General features: G+C 46.8%; 1 protein-coding gene across 1 annotated transcript in view; it reads left to right on the top strand.

Moving 5' to 3' along the window:
• Positions 1-23,285, top strand: part of mpp7b (MAGUK p55 scaffold protein 7b) — a 28,469-nt gene that overhangs the window by 1,230 nt on the left and 3,954 nt on the right. The window contains exons 3-14 of the mRNA XM_076293291.1: positions 1,677-1,754; positions 3,401-3,481; positions 4,751-4,885; positions 7,748-7,829; positions 8,300-8,385; positions 8,698-8,772; positions 9,013-9,206; positions 9,872-9,936; positions 12,078-12,116; positions 16,499-16,663; positions 20,132-20,212; positions 21,887-21,980. Of these exons, the coding sequence (XP_076149406.1) occupies positions 1,677-1,754; positions 3,401-3,481; positions 4,751-4,885; positions 7,748-7,829; positions 8,300-8,385; positions 8,698-8,772; positions 9,013-9,206; positions 9,872-9,936; positions 12,078-12,116; positions 16,499-16,663; positions 20,132-20,212; positions 21,887-21,980 (1,175 nt within the window). The remainder of the gene's footprint in view (positions 1-1,676; positions 1,755-3,400; positions 3,482-4,750; positions 4,886-7,747; positions 7,830-8,299; positions 8,386-8,697; positions 8,773-9,012; positions 9,207-9,871; positions 9,937-12,077; positions 12,117-16,498; positions 16,664-20,131; positions 20,213-21,886; positions 21,981-23,285) is intronic.

The following is a 23,285-nucleotide window of genomic DNA, read 5'->3' on the forward strand; positions in this document are numbered from 1 at the left end:
GCGCACCTGCTCCATTAGGACAACTGATGTCTGTTAGACCGAGGGGAAAAAACATAATTCATAGAGTAAAACAAGTGGTGGAGTTATTTATGGCCACACACTTCCAAATGTCTTCAGGAGAGCTTGGTTTGAAATATAATGTCCACGCACACAGGCTCGCATCCAAGACATTTTACAAGTCACTTTGAGAAAACATGGCTGCTTCTTAACTGAGGTCAGACAAATTTAAAATGAGACAATATAATGCTGTATAAACAGCCATTCTGTATTTATTACCTGACACTATGTTTTGCAACAACTGGATACGATGGAACATCATAATTTATAGTCATGTTTTCTGTTTGTTTATTTTGCTTTTTCAGACGTGAAGGACTGAAGGGGAAGTTATATTAAGAGGAAATTTGTGATTTATTAATCTTATTTCCTGCGTTCTAGTAGACTATTTGCTTTAGAGTTATAATGTTATGCCCACTCTTATTTGCTGAACCAGTGCCTATTCAAATAAAAATAAGAAACAACGCCACTGCTTTGATCTCACATTCAGTGTACACTTCAGAGTAAGTACATCGAGCCCTTACGGGCATTTTGTTTTTTATTATCTGGACATGCTGGATCAATAATGTTATTATTGTTCCTTTTTATATCCGAGAAATTCCACAACTTCAATGTCACAGATGGGACACAGCCTTTCCTGTCTGACGGTGGAAAAAAAAGCATCAAATTCATTAGATTATCAAACGGTTGGATCTCCCAAAAAGTATTACTGAAGACGAATGAAATGGGATGAATTTTTCTGGACGGGCCTTTATACGAGGTGCAAGACTTGGCAGATGTGCGTGCATTAAGCAAGCGACACAGCCAACACCGAGCGCTTTATGAGCACAGAGATGCAGACAGAGCAGGAAGACCCAGACTGGGGGGAGAGAGAACATAAGCCTAACTGTTCAAACGTATGGCTGCTCGGCTAGTAGCGTGAACACTTAAACAAAAAAACTACGACGTTGTCTCAACAAATCCAACTGTTATAAAATCCATTTCTTTTACGAGGGCTCTCAGCTATGTGAGGGTCATAAATATGATTACATATTTCTTGCACTAATGCGACGCTGAGTTTTAGTTCCCCTGCACTCCCCCCGTGTTGAGTGGCAGACAGATAGACGTACACACAGACAGAGACCCGTCGGCCAGCCAGCCAGCCAGCCGGCCGGCCAGCTAGCCTGTGCTTTTCCTGAAGCAGCTCTTCTGTTATTCTTTTGACTGATTTAGCATGCCGAGACGTGCTCTGCTTGTCAAATCATCTGTCCTCGGCTCCGTGCCATGATGTATTACTCAGACAATGCAGAGAGATTCTTGTTAACGGACACCACTGTGTCTGGGGTTTCGCGGGTTCCTGGGTTCACCCGTCTGTGCAGGGCAGGCCACCTCCTCCCAGGACCCAGTGACCCCCCCCCCCCCCCCCCTGCCCCTTCACCACCACCACCACCACCCCCCCCCCCCCCCCCCCGCCCCTTCACCACCACCACCACCACCCCCTACCAAGCAAGTGATTCAACCGCTTCTTTATTTCTGTATCCACATCACTCCATTCTCTCATCATCTACCTTCTTTTCATCTCTCGCTCACTCCCTTTCTCTCTGTCTCTCTATCCCTCTTTCCCTCTCTCTTCACACTTGCAGGTCTATGAGAGACTGCTGCGCTTTGGAGCGCATAGACCCAAACCCATCCAGGACAGTGCAGAGTGCCTGGCAGGCGAGGTAAGTGTTCCCTGGAGCATTCTCCTCCACCGCCTCTCCCTCTCACAGGCTCGCTGGATGTTGGAGGCCGGGGCGTGGAGGGGCACGGAGGGAGGGAGGGAGGGAGGAGGGGGGGTGGGTGGAAAGAGTATCCAGGGCAGTGGAGAGGAGTTGGCTGGGGTTTGAGGTTTCACTGTTCTGCTCTCCCTCTTCGTTGGTGCTGTCAGGGATTATCAGATAGGTCCCAGGGCAGCAGCGTAGGATCAACCTGACACACACACACACACACACACACACACATTCACAACCAGTTACAGTTACAAAAGGATATACAAACATAAAAATATTAGCTAACAGTATGTCCCTGCTGACACACACACACACACACACACACCAGTTACAGTTACAAAAGGATATACAAACATAAAAATATTAGCTAACAGTATGTCCCTGCTGACACACACACACACACACACACACACACCATCACATGAAAATTTAGTCATGCACCATACGCTGATGACAGTCTCACCCCCCGCCTCCCCAATGCTTCAAGTTTTTGGCGAGAGTTTACTGGGGTATTGGATCATGACCAAGAATACAGCACAAAAGTACAAATCCATGCTCCTCAGTGCTCAGGCCTGCTCTGACTATGCAGCTATAAAATGACAGGTCACAGTAATCTGTCCCTGGTGTGAGATCGGGCTCAAAGCAGAAGTTGTCTCGTGGTAGACTGTGTAGTGAGAACTCCAGGATTCATCTGATTGCTATTTAGTGAAAATAAGAAGGGCATCCATTCCAGTTTTGCTCTAACCCATCCATTAGGAGTATGAACATGTGCCTGATAAATCTGTCTATTTTGGTTTGGGTGATTGCTATCAAAACAGGTCCTGTTTGTCTGCGCGTCCTGAAAACTCGACACCAGCGGAATTTTGTGGCGCTCGCTCTTTCAGCGTCAGTTTAGTGGCCACACTCTTCCTGTCTACACCCAGGCCTTGGATTGTTTTTTCTTTCTTTCTTTCTTTCTTTCTTTCTTTCTTTCTTTCTTTCTTTCTGTCTTCTAAAGAGATATCAGTTTTCCAGCTCCCCGCAGAGTGAGGCAAGGGAGGACATTTTTGAGCATTAAGCTGTTATAAGCATTTCCCCTGCAGAGTAGGGTTTCCAGCATGAGGAGCAGAATGTATGTTTAATGTCAGGTGAAGTGACGCGACCCTCAGAGCTACTGCCACAACTAGCCACTGTTGCTTCTGGAGGACGTGCAGCCCAAGTTTCTCTTCCCCAACCTCCCTGGGGGAAGACGTTACACCACCACCAACTGTATATGTATTTTTTTTTAAATCATGCTTTTATGAAGGACATTATTTTCTGGTTTATTTAAAAAATCTGGAACAGTTGACATTTGTGAGGCAGTTTAGGGGAACAGTGATTGAATTGTGTTCAGCTTCCTGGCGCTGTCGCACTCTTGGATCACGTCCTAGTTATGAGCAACTTATTTTACATCCATGTCTGATTTAAAAATTGTATTAAAAATGTCAGCAATTGCTCTAGAGTATCGATGATTTGTTGTCGAGGGACCAGGCTGAACCTCATGGTGCCAACCCACTATGCGAATTTGCCTCTTCTCTCTATTCAGTCATTATATTCTCTGTAACTGTGGTCATTTCCAGTTGGCGGTAGAGCTAAAGGACTCCTATGCCAGTCCAGAGGCAGCTGAACTGTGCTACTTGCTATCAAATCCCCATCTTAAGGTAAGAAATTTGCAACAAACATAGCCTCACATAGTCTTAAAAAGTTAATATGCCAGCACATATGTTTCTCAAATTTCCATACAGCATCCAGTTCTCCAACATCTATTAGAACTATTTTGCCATACACATATCCTTTGTAGTAAGTTTGTGATATTTTATATAATACTTCAAAAAACTATAAATAAAACTCCTGACACGCAAACACACACAGACAAACAGACGCACAAGGTTGTGACATTTTATATTTCATATAAAACCAAAATAATTCTCCCTCGAAACAAGCTACAGATAACTTAAGTTGAAGTATGCTTTCTTGTTGCCTACAAGAGTGCCTGCCGTTGCTTGGCATGTGGAAGTCAAGCTCATACTTTCCCCCAGTCCTCTTCATACTGTCGAAGCAATGTGTCTGTCTCCTCTGTCCACTGTCCTGTGGACTGCATCATTCACACATAGAAAAGTACTGATTAAGGAAGAAAAAGGACAATCTTACACTGGGCTTAACACTGTGAACAAGTTTGGATGAAATCATCTGACAATTCATTATAACATTAACAAGTGTTCCATCCAAGTTCATGTAGTACGTCTGTGTGCAGCAGACCTACCTAGATTAGTTTGATTCAGAACCACCCACTCCACAGCAGCACATGAAGGCACTGGCCATTTGATAGAGGGGCCTGGGGCTGAAGCAGACATGGGCCATTTCTTGGATGGAAAATCAATCAAGGTGGGATGTGTTTGTCTGGCCTCCCCTTTATAGCTCCCCGGCGAGAGGACAAATGTTCTCCCCATCAGAGTCATTAGCAAGGCTAATGTGCACAGTGATGAAACCATTCATTACAGCTATTAAAAAGGGCCGTTGCACGCTCCTAAAGCGAACAGTCGCCTAACCCCCTACTCTGTAATAACCTCAATCTGCATCTGCGGAGCCGAAATGGGCCCGACCAATTACAGAGTCAAAAAACACTAAGTAGCTGAATATTAGAATAACAGAAGATTGCTGATGACGAGGGCGTCTGCTATATGACAGGATTTATTTTGGACAGGTTAAATTATCTTGGCTTGGTTGGCTCTTTTTAAACCGGGAAAGGTTTTTTTATAGGTCATGTAACCCATAAATCTGTGTTTGTTGTTTTGGAAATGTTGAAAACTCAAAGATTAAGCGGAGATACATCATCATGGGCTTCCAGACACTCATACATCATGGCTTTGTCTCATGTCGGATCGCTAATGTATTATAAGGTCTGAGTCGAAGTGCTTCTCTCCCCACAGAGTCTGCTGTCTGTTCACGACTCTGTGGCACGGAAAGACTACGACCCTGAGCTGCCGCCTCTGCCCGACAACATTTGTGACGAAGAGGAAGACTCTGTGAAGATTGTACAGCTCGTCAAAAAAGAAGAGCCCCTTGTAACTATTTCACTCCTCTATATTTCACAGCCAAACATAGGCTGATAATCAAAGACATCACAAAACTTTATTCCACATTTTTTGGTTGGCAAGTTTTTCCGCCAAAGTTCTTAAAATATGCAAACGTGACTAAGCCATGCTTGTTTTGAAGCTGCATGTGGCAGAGATGTTCCAAACACACAAATATGGCTGTGGCAACTCCTGAAAAAGACAGTGAATCCTTGAGTGGGAAAGTCCAAAGCTCCGGTTCCAGGAAACCTGTAATTAGGTAGCAGTAATGATGTGTTGGGTTAAGGTGAGGGTCATGGAAATGAGCCACTTTTCAGTGAGCTTTTGTGAGGAGGAGGAGAAGGAGGAAGAGGAGGAGGAGGAGGAGGGGAGCTCATGCTGCAATGGCTGGCTGGTGATTTCAGCCGGACATGTGGCTAGAGTGAGAGTGGAGAGGGGATGCAAGACAAGGGTCAGAGAAAGATCTGGATCACCTCTGTGCTCTGGAGTTTTGCACTCAACTTTTCCATCCCTGACCAGCCAGGATATGCACTGATGCATCCCGTAGATATGGCATCATGCGCATAAATAGGTAATGTTGGACAGAGGAGCAGGCAAATTATAGGCACCCTTTTATCATGCAAGCCAAGGAGACAAGGTTGATCCTACAGCACAGTCGGTTCTATGCAATCCAAGCATGGCATTTGTCCCACTCTTAATGCAAAACTTACAAAGAGTTCCACTGTACATCTGGGGGGTTGGGGTTGGAGCAGATTTCACTTGATGAATTCCAAGGATGAAATGGAAAGTATGAAATGTCACCACACAAATGTCAAGTTGGTCTGCAAGGGACCAGGTTGCTGTCATCCTGCTGTCTTCTCCTCTCTCGCCCCCCTCTCTCTCTCTCTGGGATGTTTTTCTTTCCCTCTTCTGTCTTCTGCCTCTACCATTTGTGTTATTCTTATGAACACAAACACATCCGATGGATTTCCCATGGCTCTCCTTGATCTTAATGGTCACACATTTTTGAGCCGGACAAAAACGACTGAACGTTATTGCTGCATATCTGCAACTTGTTTATGTACCTCGGTGTTATTTTATGTATATGAACGCTGACCTTTGCTGGCTTTGTTGGTAATCTATTCCCCTCCACACACACACAGTGCAGTGTTCCCTGCGAGTCTCAGTTCTTCCCTCCAGCCCACTTTGAGTCACGGCTCCCCCCTCTTCCTTTGTCTGGAAAACTCATGCAGGGCACAGTGCTCATGGATTGTCATACACTCAGTAGCAAGTCGATCATCCGATACGTGGAGATATGGCTTCAATTCTCACCAGGCAGAGGAAGGGGCAGCGAGTGTGCCGAATGTGCAGCTGCGGGGTCTAGAGTAACAGCCAGGAGTGATTATGTGTTTGAAGGCCTACAGTAGTAATAGCCATCAGACCCACTGCTGGCCCATATGGATCCCATCACCCTGGGCCATGCCAGGCGCCGGTCATCGTCCTGATGATGAGTAATTTCACTGCCATAGGAGAAGAAAACGGGCCCCCAGACCCCAGACCTTTGACTGTTCACTCTCCGAGTGTGTCATTGCAGCCGGAGACTGGACTGGGCCACCACTTATACGCCTTTGCCTTTTGTGTGTGTGTGTGTGTGTGTGTGTGTGTGTGTCTGTGTGTGTCCGTCCCTTCTCCTGTTGTTGGTAACAGGAAGTCAGGCAGTAAACAGGTGCCCCCCATGGGTGTGCCCTGTGCGGGATGACTCAGGGAAACGCTCCCATCCCCGCAGGATTGCTCCGGGCCCTGATGGCGGCAGTGGGCGCCGCGCGGCCCAACCCTGTGATTAGCTCTGGTAGGCCACCTCGGCTGGTGCCTGTGGCCAGAGAGCCTTGAGGGGGTGTCTGTTTCTGTTGTGCGCCGGTTATTTTCTTTTTTTGCGTTTGCACTGCACGCTGTGGCCAACTGCGGGTCTCTGATGATGGTGATGGTAGCGGTGCCTCCGACAACCAGTCATTTAAGAGGCCCTTCCACCGCTGGTTGTGTCTCTTTCGCTAGTGTTTGGACTGGAGCTTATTTCAGTATGCCGGTTGTTGACGTGTGTTGATTTGTGCAGTGGGCTTAACCTAAACTGTTGAAGTTGGACCAGCGTGGCTGATTGTGATGTGTTGATCAGCAGTGAGGCGGGCAAACAAAAAGCAGCTGAGGCCAAAGTCTGAAGGCGTGTTGAGTGCTTGGGTGTGTGTCAGCCGATGGTTAATGTGATAAGCAAATGGTGTACCCTGTTAAATTGGCATTAGGTATAGCAAAATAAGCACTCCGATCCGTCACTCTGAATGTGAGTCTGTTTGATATGAAATCAACCCATTCCCGGACTTGTCAGAAGTGTTGACAGGTTTGTTCTTATTGGATTAAGACTGATAGAATGTTTGACAGACTATATCAACAAACACAAAGGTGTTTTCAACAGTTACGTCCTTGTCAGCTGTGCTATACATCCTTGAGCAGTGCTCCGAGTGGCCTTGTCTCCCAGTGCGCTAAAGCTAACATGACAGCATGACAATGAGCCAAAACCATTTCCTTTGTGCTCCCTGGATATCTGACACGTTCCACTCTCAACTGGAGCCCATTGCTGCCTCTAAATTGCCTATGCCAGTGCTGGAATAAATACCACATGGCCATTATCAAATTCAATGAATTTTGTAATTTGTTGGACCCTGGAATGGCAGAAGTTGTTGCCACAGTTGAAGATAACCTGACAATTCCTGCTCATGCTCACTTTATGTTTGTATGCCTGTAGTGATGTGTTGTACTACTGACTGAAAAGAGTTTTTTTGGGAAATATTTGGGTGCAATATCAACATCTTGCCTCTTCTGCAGGGTGCCACTATACGGAGGGATGAATTCACAGGCGCTATCGTCGTGGCCCGCATTATGAGGGGAGGAGCAGCGGATCGAAGTGGTGAGTGACCAGACCTCACTTAAAACAGGATAATTGCAATGTTACTGGTACTAGGATGTTATTACAGAACAGTAAACAATCTGGACTGAAACTTACCACACATAGTTTACTTCCCCAGGACAGATAAAGAAATCATTTTTATCAACTCACTTCTTATGATTCAAACCAATGCTTGAACTAAGGACACTTGGCCAGAGCAAAATACTCTGAGTTAATCCTCTAAGGAGGCATGATCTCTTTTCTTCCATGAAGCTTTGAGAGAACATGGTGTCTTCCTTCAAATTAAAAGGAACGTTTTTCGGAGGAATTCTCCTGTTGTTCCAAACAGTCACTTCTTGCTTTAGTGGAAAGCTTAATCCACTGTCCAATCCTCCCTATCCCTCAGCTGGTCCAGTTCAGGTATGCGGATCGTTGTGTGTTTATGTTGGAGTCTTGTGCTGTGTGCCTGATGAGGAGTCTTGTCATTGAAGGATTAATTCATGAGGGGGATGAGCTCAGGGAAGTCAATGGCATCCCGATGGAGGACAAGGACCTGGAAGACATTATTCCCATACTGGTACAGCAGCAACTTTTGCATTCTGTTTTTAAGTTCACACATGTGTCTCTGCCAGAAGTGGTTGTGTGTGTGTGTGTGTGTGTGTGTGTGTGTGTGTGTGTGTGTGTGTGTGTGTCTTTGTGTGTGTCTGTGTGTGTATGTGTGTGTGTTTGTGTGTGCGCATGCGCACGTGCATGTGTGTGTGTGTTCAAAATGGCCACAGCTCTGCTTCCTGTCTGTGTCTATGTGCATAATACAGGGTGAAACACAGATCTGGCACAATGAGAGATCTATCTGGCAGGCTCTCGAGTCTCTTGTTTCCTTCTCCTGCAGGCTCAGGCGGATGGGGCCGTAACCTTTAAAGTGATACCAGGCACCAAAGAAGAGCCAGCAGTCAGCAGCACCAAGGTACTTCCTCCTTAAACAGCGCGCACTGGTTTTTATGGAAGCTTGATTGGCCGCATGTGTGAAGTAAAGTAATGGCATAGCCTTCTATTCATATAAACCTTGTGGATGGTATCTCTACCACATGGTGTTTTGACATTTTAAAAAAAATGTTCAGAAACTACTGCTACCCATTGTCCAGGGAGCAAGTTTGTGGTGTAGTAGTGGCAAGGCCCCTCTCTGCTAATGTCGGTGGTGTGTCAGACTTTTGTCCGAGCTCTCTTCGACTATGATCCGGAGGACGACCCGGCGATACCGTGCAAACAGGCAGGCCTGGCATTCAAGAGGGGCAACGTCCTGCAGATCGTGTGTGAGGAGGACGAGGTGTGGTGGCAAGCCCGGCACCACGACACCGACTCCCAAGCAGGTTTGATCCCGTCCAGGGAGCTGCAGGAGAGGTGAGGGTCACTTCACCGCGTCGTCACACACTCACACAGACACAGAATGCGCAAAGCGGTCACGTTCAATGAGACACACGCACACAAACCACCAGCAAGACCGGTGTGTACGTGGCGATACCTTGACTGATACGTCGGTTGACACTCTCTTATGTCATCACGATTAGCCAAACAAGACTCCAAACACTGCTCTTCCAACTGCCACCTGCAATATTTGGTTAGGAATTGTTTTAACAATGACAGGAATTTTAAGTCCAGAAGCAGCCAAACCTCCCTGTGTGTGTGTGTGTGTGTGTGTGTGTGTGTGTGTGTGTGTGTGTATAATCCTTGGGACAACATCTGCCTAAATGAATCATCACATCAAATGATGGCACAGGTGCTGATGTGTTTTGGACAGCGTAGACTGCATGGAAACTACTACAGCGCTCAAAGCCTCCATGATGTGCATTACAGACGTGTAGACCAAGAGCACTTTCTTGGCAGGCTTCGAACGCCTTCAGTGCTCCCTGAAACTAAGCTCTCTCAGCAGGTTGAATGTGGGCCTTCTGAGATGCTATCTCTGTGCCGGGTACAGTACGGTAAGTTCGGAGCTGTAGGTCCTGTAGGGAGGTGATTACTGTTTCCAGGCCAGATGATTTGACTGTGGTGCACTCATTCCTCTGTAGGAGAGTCACCCTGCAGAAGCCTGAAGCACTCTTCCATCCACCGAAGAGCTTGGGACATGGGCCAGGTAAATATTGTGATGAAATGCAGGACAAGGTTGACATGAAACTGACCAGGTAGACTCCACCTCCTCTGATGACAAACAGGTCTCCTCTGAAACCATTGAAAGGAATTACTAAGCTATTTCATATGCCACATGTAATTGATCACTATATAGTTTGTCTCTGCATAGCCTGCAGAGGAACAGCAGAAAGCTTAGGTAGTACTACAGTAGGATGACAAATAATACCATTCATCTTCATTAATGCTTTAAAGTATTTCCTATATATTATTGATAATCGTATTAAAAGCTGAATTGTCTTGTGTTCTAACCTGAAGGTCCCAAACCATTTTTATCTATAATATAGACTGTCTCCATTCAGGCTCATTTGTCTCCTTATAGTGAATCTGAGGATTTAACGAGCGTCTGGAATAAAGTCGCTGATGTCCAAATGCTCACTCAGAGGCTTGAACCCGGTGTCCTCCAGAGTCAAGCAGCAGCCCGCGAGCGATAGGGACTCTCAGGGTGTTATATAGACTGCGCTTAAGTGCACAACGTCTCCTGAACCCCGTCCAGCAGCAGTGACCTAGCGGAGGTGAAGGAAGTGCACTTAAAGCGCCGTGGCTCTGCTGGACACGTTAAAGAGTGTTTTACTGTGTGTGAACACATCCACCACAGGCTGTGCCGTGGCCTGGAAACAGCCATGCTCGAGACATTATAGGGAGAGGTAGAGGATTGGGTTAAAGAAAGTGAAGTTATATAGCAGGTCTAACCACATGGCTGAGGACTTCAGAGATGTCTTTGTTTTGACTTCTAGGCTAGCAATTAAAAAATGAACAAAATGTCCAATCCACAAATACATATCTAGGGAAGGAACGTCACTAATCCCTAAATAACATTTTCTTTACCAGTTACCACTAATTTACATAGCTTTAGACTTTTAACTAACAGTACCTAGTAATAGTGGTAGTATAACTTTTGAAAGGTTACAAAGCTGTAGTATGATTCCCACAAGTACTCACACTGTGCCAGGCATTCTGCAGGCTTTCTATCAGTCCGTTTCTTGACAGACAACTGTGTAGTGTATCGTGGCCCAAGTTTGATAAACGTGCTTGCTATAATAATTGTGCTGTGTGTATGATCTAAAGCACCTACATCTGCAAACTTCCATCGCTTCACCGCAGACCTGTCCCATCTATCACGTTGTAATTCCATGTTGCATGTTGCGATTCCAACCAAGCAGTCAATCAATCAAAGTGTTTATGAATGTATGACATTTAAATCAGATGTTCAGAATTGAGATGAAAACTTCTAACTTAGAGGAAGTTTAGAGTTGGACATATAATTGGACTGAGAACCAGATGGATAGAATTGGATCTTCTCTGGAATATCTTAGCAGCCATCTCATCTTGAAAAGCCATTGTAGGACTGTTCAAAGTGACGCAGTTTTCTCATAAAACCCCATCTGCCTGTTGGCCTGGAAGGAGAGTGACACCTGCCCGTAACTCAGGGCCCATCATATGGCGATGATGGAACAGGGTCACTTTACAGCCTTTCATAGCTCACACACACACACACACACACACACATGCATACACACACACACACACACACACACACACACACACACACACACACACACACACGTACACCCTTACTCAAACTCAAAAACAGACATCTATGGGTCAACCTAGTGCCACATGTTCCATTGGGGACAGCTTACAGTACATTCATGTGTGTGTCCCAATAGCAGGAGATGCCTTTCTTCATTTTGTTATTTAGGTGATGACACATGGTTAAGCTGGTTGGGTCACTACTTGCTTTCATGGACCATAACATTTGTGCAAGTGTATGTTCAGACATGTTATCAATTAGAGTAAAAAAAATGATACTGTTGTTGCCATCTTAGTTAGTGCAAGGCTTTTTGCTTTTTGCCACAAGGGGTGTTTGTGAAACTGTTTGGATATCGAATGCAAAGATAAAGAAGATTAAAAACTAACTTGGTGCCCCCTTTATTTTTGCTTGCTATACAGAAGAGAGGAGGGGTATGCAATCCCTTTACATGCCTTTACATATTTATATATTTTCTTACTTCATGTTTTTACCCATGGTGTGCCAACATACTAATCTGTTTCCTTCTTTTTCTTTTTGCTTTCACTGTCCCACAGAGGATGTTGACTACGGAGCAATAACTGGAATCCACATAGGTGAGCAGCACACTTCTACACTCTCATTTGACTGTCTACAACTCTGCTGTTTGGACGGAGTTCAGTGCGTGGGGTGGCCTGTGGTTCACACAGATGTTGGTTGGGGGGTTGCCGTGATGTAATCATGGCACAGGATTTAATGCCTCCTGATTGGGTGCTTTGTGCTGCTCCATTAAGAGTGAAGCACATCGGAGGCACCCAGAGCGCATACATGTCAGACGTGCTCATTAAGCCGCGAGCCACGGGCCATGAGTGTAACAGAAGCTGCACTCGCTCCTTGCTCCTCCTTGGCATTCCCCGATGAACTCCAGACATCAGGGTTCTCCAGTGGAGGGACACGATGGCAAAACATGCCTAAATCCACACACTGAATCCCAAGCCTCGGGAGAAGTAATATGTCTTAGAAATATTGCAAGGAGTTCTAGTTTAAAAAAAAAAAAAAGGATTACTGAATTCTTCTATAAAGGATAAAAAGTCTGAGATTTATGACGTTTGAAAGAAAAGCGGAAAGCTGGATGCCGGAATGTGACGATGAGGCGGGAGTGGCATCCATTGCTTTTTTTTTTAGTGCAATCACCATAATTCAATTCTAAATCTCCTCAGCAAAGCCTCCTCAGAATTAAAGAAAAAAATGCAGCGGAGAGGAGAGGAACCCAGGACAGTGTCAAGATCCAGAGTATTATGGGATGGGAAAAGGTCACCAAAGAGGATAAGGAGTGGAGTGGAGGGGAGGGGAGGGGAAGGGAAGGGATGATAGGAGGGGCAGGTTGTATTGAGAGAGTGGGGGGGTGGAACCTGGAAAAGGTATCAGCTCCCAAGTCCCAATAAGATCCAGACATGGAAAAACAGGGACACATTAAAAACAGGCTCTATTTACAAACCAGATTATTTAATCAGTATGCAGTCCCACAGGCCGAGGGGAGCCAAGACACTAATGCATGGTTGAAACTCCAGATCATTTTCCTACTTCTCCAGACCCTTGGATGTTTTCAGCGTCAGGTAGCCGCAGCGAGCCTGCGTTAGCCGAGCCCAGTTATGGGGCAATCAGAGGGCTTCATTAAACTGATAATGGCTTTCCCAGGCAAGCTGATGCAATTTCAAACACTGCTCTTTTTTGATACTAGAGGACTCCTATTGAACATCATCATACATCAATTTCAGCCGATGTGTTTGGGGCGAGCAGAATCTGGAACAGTGTCTGATTACGAGTTACCTCACAGATAGGCTGAGGGCGGGTGTGCGCAGAACTGCCCAGAGAACGCGGGAGAGCGGGGCTCCATATCGTGGTTTCTGCAGCTGCGACGCCAACCTGCTCTAAATCAGCATTGATGATCTGATCAGTATCAGATGGGTGGCAAGAGGAGAGAATGAAAGATGTTAAGCTTCTTTTCCTCATCATGCGGGGAGAGAGAAAGAGAGAGAGAGCGAGAGAGAGAAGGAGAGAAAAGAAAGACTTCTGCCAAATACACAACACCCCGCTGCGGTGTTAACCCAGCGGAGTCATTGGATGTGAACAGCTGCGTTGCTGTGCTTGTAAGTGAAACGCTGGAGGTGATTAAAGGGGCGCTGGTGTCTTGTTGACGGAGCGTCCCTCTCTGTCTGTGCTGACACATCAGCTCCCTCTCGGCCGCCTCTCCACACAAAGTCCGCTCTCGGCCTTCGCCGTTTATTTGTGGTGTTGCGTCTCTCCTCTCCCTCCGTGTCGCGTTTCCCCTTCTTGTTACAGACAGCACATGCTGTATGCGAGCGAGCAAAAACATGGAAAATAAAAGAAGTACGGAGGCCGCTGGAAGGAGGCTGGTATTTGTTTTATTAGCTCCATTGCCACCCGCGCTCTGTTCGCTGCGGGCACCAATGACGCGCCAGCATCGTCTTTTCTCCGAGCTAGCCTTGAATGTACGCCTCAGCAGCTGGATCCAGGGAGCAGAAAAGTCCCTGGCGCGTGTAATGAGAAAAAGAGCCGCGGCGCTTGCTGGTCTGCAGCCCTGCCGCACGGTCGCCGCGTCGGGGGTGAAGGTGCCCACGTCATTACAGACAGGCGTCGCTGGGTATCTCAGCTCTGCTCAGGGAAGCTCCTCAGCGTCCGCTCCTGCCCCTGCTGAAGTGGCCACAGTGTGTGTGTGTGTGTGGGGGGGGGAGGGGGGGGCGTGATGATGTCGCGATTGGCGCAGCTAACCACATCCATGTGCTGAGCTGTGCTCGGCTTTCATTTAGCTGACGCGTGAAAACGCTGCGCTCCCTTCGGCCTGGCAGAACGGCTGGGTTGGGGAGGGGGTTCTGTGTGTGTGTGTGTGTGTGTGTGTATGTGTGTGTGTGTGTGTGTGTGTGTGGATGAGGGGGCGTGTTGTTTGTGGTCTTGGTCTGGTCCCTGTCATCGAGTGGCCCACCGAAAAACGTTCACATGTGCAAGAGGGGCGGTCGATCTGAGATAAGCCCAGGCCGTTGACAGAGGAGTCTTCATCGAGTTTGTCGTCGTCTCAGCGGTCCGTTTTCTCCTCACTCTCCAGCAGCGGAGGCACATGAGCGATCACTGTTGTGTGATCGCTCAGATCACCCAGCTGCTTCTAGGCGCGGTGCGGAACATGAAATCCAGCTGTACTTCCGGCCTCATCATTGACTGCCTCTGAGTTGCCTCTAGGCCGACACTCCAGGGCTGCCCCCTGCCACAGCGCAGTAGTCCACTGGGTTGCTTGACTTCCATTGGTACACACACTTTTAGTGTGTGATGGACACAACCACAGTAGGAGAAGAGATGAGATGCATTTGCAGGCAGTTTCATGATGGACTGTGCCTATAAAAGGGGCTGAGTGGTTTGGGACTCCGCTGGTCGGGTCCATTTCTCATGATATATGGTTCCACCGGCAAAAGGCCCATCAGGTTGCGGAGGCCACACACTCCCAAGCTTGGACATTCCTCCGAAGAAGCACAACACAAACCAAACATTGTTATGAACATTTCCTTACAGAGCGCATAAAACCCCCACGCACTATTGTTCTTTCGGCAGCTATTTTAATCTCATTGCCTTTGAGTGAGATTTGTCACCAATAAGATTGCTCTACCTCCACAGCCAAGACTCGAATCCCTGAGAGAGAGAGAGAGAGAGAGAAAAGACTCTCGACTGTCACACTGGCCTGTCCAGATGAAATGAATTTGCAGGCCTTGGATTAATTACCGGAGTGTCAGCCCAGCCTTACTCCTATTTGATTTATTTACACAGAAGCCGTCTGGCCACGGGGGTGGTTATTACTCTCTGAGTACGGAGGAGCTGTCTGGAAGAGTTTAAGGGATTCTGGGAGATGTTTGGTGGGGCCCATCAAACGCCTATGTGCATTTAAGGCTACTGCAAATAAACTCAGAAGAGATCTTACCCGAGCATCTGCTTGTAACATGTTGGTGAGAAGGACATGCAATGAATTCCGCCCAGTGCCTATGAAACAATTACAGACATGTTTGGTACAATTAGTTAATAATTAATCCTATATGACCACCCACACTGCTGTTTTGATGGGCCTGAATTTCTACTTAAAAGTGCCTTACTTGACTCTGTCCCAATACCTTGTTATTAAATATTTCAGCTTATTTCATAACTCTGCTCCATCTTTCCAACGAAAATGCCCAATATTGGAAAGTCCATAATTAGTAATGGTACACTCCATTGAATTCATACATTTGTAATAGTATGTTTGACGTACGACGTGTTTTGTTTATATGCTTGGGCTGGACAGTCAAATCCCCTTTATGGCTTTGGAAAGAACAAGAGCTTCAGATGGTTGATTTCTGCCTTTCCCCCATGCTCTAAGCCTGTGGTTTTGCTATGTTGTGGAAACTATTGAAACAATGCAAAGTTATTTCTCCGCCAGTTCAAACTCTCTGCCTCCTCTGAGCACACGGCGGCATTCTGGTGTCATTAATCATGGTGTTTAGGGCCAGAAGTGGAATATCAGGTGTCTTGTGTATAAGGATATTAGTTAGACTTTACATCTGTCACTGTGCTGAGGCCGTCTGTGCTGGTCCAGTCGGCTGCCTCTCTGACTCTCTTCACAGACAGTAGGCCTTCATGCTCAAGTGTCAAGCTGACTTAGTACCATGTGTCTGTGGTAGACTGCATACCCTTAAACCCAGGGAAACTAATTGATGGTTACATAGATGACAGGAGGTGGGGGGATAAATGGGTCCACCTGGGACATACATCTACTAGGCATACATCTACTCCAGTTGCAGTAAAATATCCACCTCTATTTTTTTTATCATAAACGTTTTGTGGAGGAGTACTACTGGACTATGTAGGCAGTGTCACAATTGATGTTAATGAGCCTGATGATCTTTTCCCTCTGAATATAATTACTTATATATTACATTTGTGACTGTATTGTCTTTTTTAGCCGGCCTAAGGAAGAGCTTCCGTCTGAGCAGGCGGAACAGCGACAGCAGACAGTCGAGATGGAGGAGGTTCAAGAGACATCGCCATGGCCTGATTCCCACCTATCTGGAGGTGGTCCCCTACCAGAGGGGTCCGGGAGACCCTCACCGCATGGTGCTGATGTTCGGTGAGTGTGAGGAAGCAAGTTCCATCCTAATGGTAGCACCGGTAGGGCTCCTGTTTCCAGATTCCAACGTTCCCCCTATCACTGCCAAGACTATCCTGAAAGAGCTCCATGTTCCCTTCTCTCGGAAGAGGGATGGAAAGTGATGTATGTGTGAGCGAGCGGGAGGGAGTGCGAGAGCCGCTGCATTCCTCCGGGTCCCTCCAACAGAAGTACCTCGTTGGACACCCAATGTAAACGTACCCAATTAAATCTCCTGTCGCCAGGCCTAAAGTTAATAACGTCAATCAGCGGCGTGTGTACTTTGGAGAAGGCACGAGGGGTTTTGCGTTTCGTCCAGAGAGCGGGGCGGCGGTGGTGAGGGAGAGGGATCTCTGCTCTGTGTATCTGCTTTCGCCGCTGCGCCTGGGAGCTCCGGTTTCTGAGGTCTGCTCAGTGTTCGCTTTATTGTCGTTGTCAAAATGGCCGCCCACTTAATGAGGCAGGCGACTGGGCGTGCGTGTCCCCTCAAACAGGAGGGCACGCTTGGAAAGGCACTTCATGGGTTCTTTGAGATCATTAAGGCTATGCATAGAACAATTTCCACAGATAGAAAACATTTATTGGTGAGGAAGGTTCTTGGTTACTCAAAAGAGTTCTCCAACAATAGAAAAAGCTACTGTGTAACATCTGTGGTCAAACCTATACCAAACACCTGAGGGTGTTGAGTATAACGTTCAAAGGTTCCTATGTGAAGTCAAATGAAACGACTCTTAAAAGTTCTATCTGGCTTTGTTTTTCCAAAGTGGGTCAACTTGTAGCAGTCATCAGTGGCCTGTCTACCACAGGCCTTTCCATGTCCTCAGCTCTGCTGTTGTTTTGGTTTGAACGCACTGACGTCCCCTGACTCTACAATCCATCAGGTTAGGGTATGGATTGATTATGAGCATGGCGAAAAGACAGCTCTTGGCTGCCACTCTGAGAAATAGTGTTGGAGGAGGGCTTGGGAGAAGGCATGATGACATGTAAATGCAACTTTTCTAAATGACTTCTAATGTTCATGCCACTCTGTGTACTTTACAATTCGTCATCGCGTTGGCACTGGTTTAATTAGTCAAATGCCACTATAGCTGGGTTCTGTCTTTCAGAAGGCTGTCTGTAGTATTGGAGGTAAATCAAAGTTGAACGGTGTTGGAAAGATATGAAAGGACCGCAGGGCACATTGAAATGAGGTGAACAGCAAGCGCTGAGAGAGGACTGGTAACTGTGTTTCAGCAGGATCACTGTAAGGAAGTGTGAGTCATTTCTCTTCCTGGATGAGCTGCTTGACAGAGCCTTGACCCTGGCACCATTTCCAATGAGAGCATCACTTCTTGTAAAGGGCCATCATCTCTGCAGTACTGAAGCCTCACCAGTCTGGAAAATCTATCCAAACACCTTGCTTTAGACAATCCATTCCAACTGGTTTTATTTTTCTGAATGATCATATTTCTTGCAAAGTTTTGAATTAAGGTTGATATTATTCCATGTCAGTGGAATATATACTTGTCAGTATGTCAGTATACACACATACCAGTAAGTGAACACTACTTGGCCAAATGCTTATAATAAGGCAAAATTGTTTTAATTCAAACTATATCTAGGTCTTTCAGGGTCTACATTGGCGGTTTTTCCTTGTATGGTTCTCTCTGTATGCATGAGTGACCATATTCCTCTACTCCACAAACAAATGCTTCTTCCTACAAAATGCAACTCTCATATGTCCAACTGGCCAAAACATAATGTGTCCAGTTTAGCCACAGAGACTGGAACGTCAGCTCATGATGTAGCATGCATATGAGTGACTGACCCTCTCTTGGCTGCTGCCTGCATGGTTTTCAATCAAATCAACTCACAGCAGGACAAACATTAATGTCCAGCAATTTTGATCGGAATGATCGCTGCCGCTCCGAGGCGAGTCTCTCGCCCGCATGACGTCAAACGAGGAGAGATTAAGCCCATCTTTCCCCCCCTTCTTTTCGTCTGTTCTCTCATTTGCTGCCTGATTTGTTTCTGTTTGCCCGGGTGTCCTGTGAAAGCCATTTGCTAGTGAAAAGGAATACGGAACCCTGTGCCGAATATGGAGTCCGGTGAAGCCGTTTTATGCATGATTAGAATGGCAGGCATTCCAGGCATCTCGCTCTGTATCAACAGTCCATTTATGAGCGCGGCATGCTGGGACTTCATCCTTGTTGACTTTGAGTCTTAAAGATGTTCCCCGAGAAGTAACCCTGTCCCTCTGCCCCTTAAAGACAGCAATGTTGGTTCGCGTGCTTTGATTTTGCCTATCAGACAGACAGTTCATCTTGTGGAAATAATAATATGGCTTTTCCAGATATCGAGGAGCAGAGAGAGAGAGAGAGAGAGAGAGAGTGGGAGAAAGAGAGAGAGAGAGAGAGAGCGGGATAGAGAGAGAGAGGGAGAGAGAAAAAGTGGGAGAGAGAGAGAGAGAGAGAGAGTGGGATAGAGAGAGAGAGGGAGAGAGAAAAAGTGGGAGAGAGAGAGAGAGAGAGAGAGAGAGGTGGGTTGGGGGTGCCTGGCCAGGACAGAGACAGGCCTCTGTGTTTTTGGAGAGGCGCGGCGAGCTGCAGCCACAGACTGAAATCAATACACCGCGAGCCCGTCAGCCGCGCACTCGCACCCCTCTGATGGGAAGCACAGATGCCTGCTGGGAGAAAGGGCTGCTTCATGCCTTTGGACGCACCCCACGCCGCCATACACACACACAGACACACACACACACACACACATATACACACACACACACAGGGCGTCCACTCGGGCTGCAGGGATGAGAAGTGGCCCCTTGAATGGGGTCTTGAGCTGTTGGTCTCAGCACTTCTCCTCATGTGTAGGTTCCAGCCACCCAGAAACAAACTGAACCTTTTTTTTTTGCCTTCATTCTTTTTAAAGGGCTTTGTTGACTGCGGTCGGAGGTCCCCTTGATTGCACCACTGTGAAATGGAAACAAACAATGTTTTATTAATGGGCAAAGTGAAACACCATGTGCTCATAAATGGGAATTGGGAATGGCTAGCGCAAGTAAAGATTTACAATTAGTCATTGTGTACATGATGTGCTTCGGCTCGCGGGGAGCTGAGTCGCTGATCCTGGCACAGCCTGCACCGCTCCACTCCTCCAGCTACAGGAGATGTGCTGATTATTGTCTACTAACAGTGTTTTTAAAGAATGGCTGAAGTGGAGCCCCATGTGTTTGCTCAAGTGGAGAGTTTGGAGAACGCTGAGCATGGCAGTTGTTTTGCACGACCGATGTACGACTCTTGTTCTCGTCCAAGAGGGGTGGGGGGGGGGGGATTCTGCGGCTCTCTTCAGATCTTCAGAGGTTTTTGCCATCTAGCTGATTAGCAAAGATTCTGCCCCATTATTCTGATCCTCAGAAGTGTGCCCCGTCGGCTGATGGGATTGTAATGCTGTTTGGCCCTCCGTCCTCAGGGCCTAGTGGAGTGGGGCTGAGTGAGCTGAAGAGGAAGCTCCTGCTGTCTGACCCTGAGCTCTACAGCGTCACCGTACCACGTGAGTGCACGCACGCACGCATGCACACACACACACACACACACACACACACACACACACACACACACACACACACACACACACACACACACACACACACACACACACACACACACACAGCAAATTAAGCTTCCATTCCAGAGGAACCTATACTTAGGCGCTATATAAAAAGGCGTTCATATAAAGAGTCTGAGTAAATATTTGAGTGCAATGTATATGTGACAGAAAGAAAGAAAGAGGGGATGAATGAGAAAAGAAAGAAAGAAGAAAAGAGGGAAAGAAAGTGTTGGGGTAGTGTGTGCGTGTGCATGTGTGTGCGCGTGCATGTGCGTGTGTGTCTGTGTGTGTGTTTTTTTTCACAGCTGGACTGACAGCACAGAGTGATGGAGAGCGGTTTTCTCCAGGCTGGAGCAATGCCATTTCTCTGCTTGTGACTGGCATTTAGCCTACTACTCTCTCTCTCTCTCTCTCTCTCTCTCTCTCTCTCTCTCTCTCTCTCCCTCTCTTTCTGCTACAGCTCGCAATATTTTTGAATGGACTCCAAGCATGAGCCCTGCAGCAAGCAGACCCAACTTTAACTTCAGACTTTAACTTTACCTGACAGATGCATTTAGGTGATTTATGTTAGTTAAGCGCACAGCACACGGAGTGATAGGGAAGGTCAGCGTTTGTGATTTAGAGTCCATCTCCCCCATTTGCTAGACATGACAGCTGCGGATGACGGCTGGAACCACTCAAAGTTTTCGTTGATAAACAGTGGACGTGCAGCCAGGATTCCTATATTTTTCATGCTATATGTTCAGCATAGCTCACCCAGCAGCAATGTATGCCTGGGCCCATTGATCTCCTGTGGCTCTCTCATGACATTTTATCTGCAGCAGATGAATATGTATGATGTTTAATGGCCATAGTGCAGCTCCATCTCTCCCAGTGACATTGGCGTGTTGATGGGCCTCACTGCTTGTATTTGAGATATCCCCTCTGGTCCGGTTTATTGGGCGGCAGTACAGTTTTACCTCAGCTTAGGCACAGGAAGTCAGTTTATCACATGCCCATGAAAGCTGCTGGCAAGCCTTAATGTATCATATATATATATATATGCATACATTTGCACACAGGGGTGTTTGACAGACTAGAGGAGGTGAAAAAATAAAAATAAAGAAAGTAATACCGACCTGGCATTGCCCCGTCCGCCCCCCTGGCACCGGTAAAAGTTTATAGTTTATTTTGGAGTGTGCGGGGAGCGTGTGTATGTGTGTGTGTGTGTGTGTGTGTGTGACGCTTAGGGGTGGGGTGTCTGACTGTGACGGGCAGACCCTGTCCTTGTTAAACTGGGCCCTGGGCCCTGAGCATGCCTGTGTTGTGACTCAGAGTGCCGCCGCTGCCGCTGCTGGTGCTGTTAACACATGACTGTAACTGGGGCCCGTCCTGTGACCATGACCCAACACATGCTACCACCGAGCCAGGGTACAGTCTCCACCCGGGCCCAGCGAGGCCTCCACAACCTGCCCCTGAAGACTGGGCTTCACCTCCACACTCTCATGTGCTGTGAACAGAATCAGTGTTTCATTCTTTCCTCGATTAACTGTGTTTTCTTTCTGTCTTCTGTCTTTTTTTGTCTTTTCTTTTGTTTTTTCCTTTCTTATTTCTTTTTTTTTTGTCTGCCTGTCCTAGACACCAGTCGCGAGCCGAGAAGGCAGGAGAAAGAAGGGGTGGAGTACCATTTTGTCTCAAGACACACATTTGAAAAAGACATCCTCAACCACAAGTAGGCACCACACAGCTAAACATTACATGGCTACACCAGAGCACGGCCACATTTTCCCTCCGACTGATTTTAATCTGGGGACATTAAGCTTATTTAGATGTTCCTCATTTGCAGAGCCAGAGAGTGGTGGCTTGCACCAATCTCAGCTTCTTCCTCCAGACTGAAAATATTAAAACCTCATGTGAAAGCTACATGAAGCTTAGAAACAGAGCGAGACATCATCATTTGACTGAGTACTATGAATTTACAACGTTGGCTTTACAACAACTTCATCATACTGTTTTTATTGGCTAACTTAGTAAATTCGTTGTGAACTTTTGTATTATGTTGTAATGCTGTCACGCAAATGACATGTGGCCATAAACAAAGGATGCTCATTTAGAGGTTGTTGGAGAAACCTTGCTTGTTTTATTTGTATTGTTTCCCTTGGTCCAATCACTCTATTCAACAAGCCCATTTTTAATGTAGACTACCGGTAAATATGAATCATTTGTAAATAAAATATGGCATTTGTGTTTGTTTTATCTCTCAACAGGAGAGCTGGACAAAGCTTTTGGCAGCTACCCCTTAAATGTTAGAGCACACAGGTGGCTCCAATTTCAAGTGTAACAAAGAAGATTAGATAAAGCAGTGCTGTGCCAAAACGTCTGGAATGGTGATCTCCTAAAATATGTTACAACTTACTCGGAGTGATCCTGCTATCCTCCATGGCCCAAACCAAAGCAGAATTCTTTTTTTCTCTCTCCTCAGCAGAGGTTATTATCTCCAATGCTAAACCAGAACAGGAGATGAGAGCAGTATAAGCTGTGGCGTTTTCAGCCATGGTTTGGGTCAAGTCCCATTTTCCTCTCCTCCTGCATGAACACATCTCCCCTGGAGCAGGACAGTTACCACTCTCATGTGCCACATATACAGGGAGTGAGAGTGTGTGTGTGTGTGTGTGTGTGTGTGTGTGGAAGGGGCGGGAGGGGGGGGTATGCTGAGGAGTGTGTTGAGCAGACCGCAGCTCAATTGGTTTCAGCTCGCACAGTGCATAATGCGCCGACCTCAGCCTCAGCCCCAGCCTCAGCCCCAGCCTCATCAGTGACTTAAAAGACCTGTCAGTCAGACGCAGGCTGCTCATGGCCAAGCAAAAGTTTATGTAGGACTCTCCAAGGTAATGACGGAGATTTGGATAAGAAGTGCCTGAGTTACAGCCATCGGTTATCGCCGTTCATCTACTGCTTCTCATGATGGACGCTGATTTTGAACCTCATTGGCTTGTTGTGAAGGCCAAAAGTGCCAACAGACCCATTTCTCTCCCTT

The sequence above is a fragment of the Alosa pseudoharengus genome, unplaced genomic scaffold, assembly GCF_046254945.1.
Source record: "Alosa pseudoharengus isolate Yale_2024_CS ecotype anadromous, Long Island Sound unplaced genomic scaffold, YU_APseudo_1.1 YU_APseudo_1.1_scf_2, whole genome shotgun sequence".
Lineage (NCBI taxonomy): Eukaryota > Metazoa > Chordata > Actinopteri > Clupeiformes > Clupeidae > Alosa > Alosa pseudoharengus.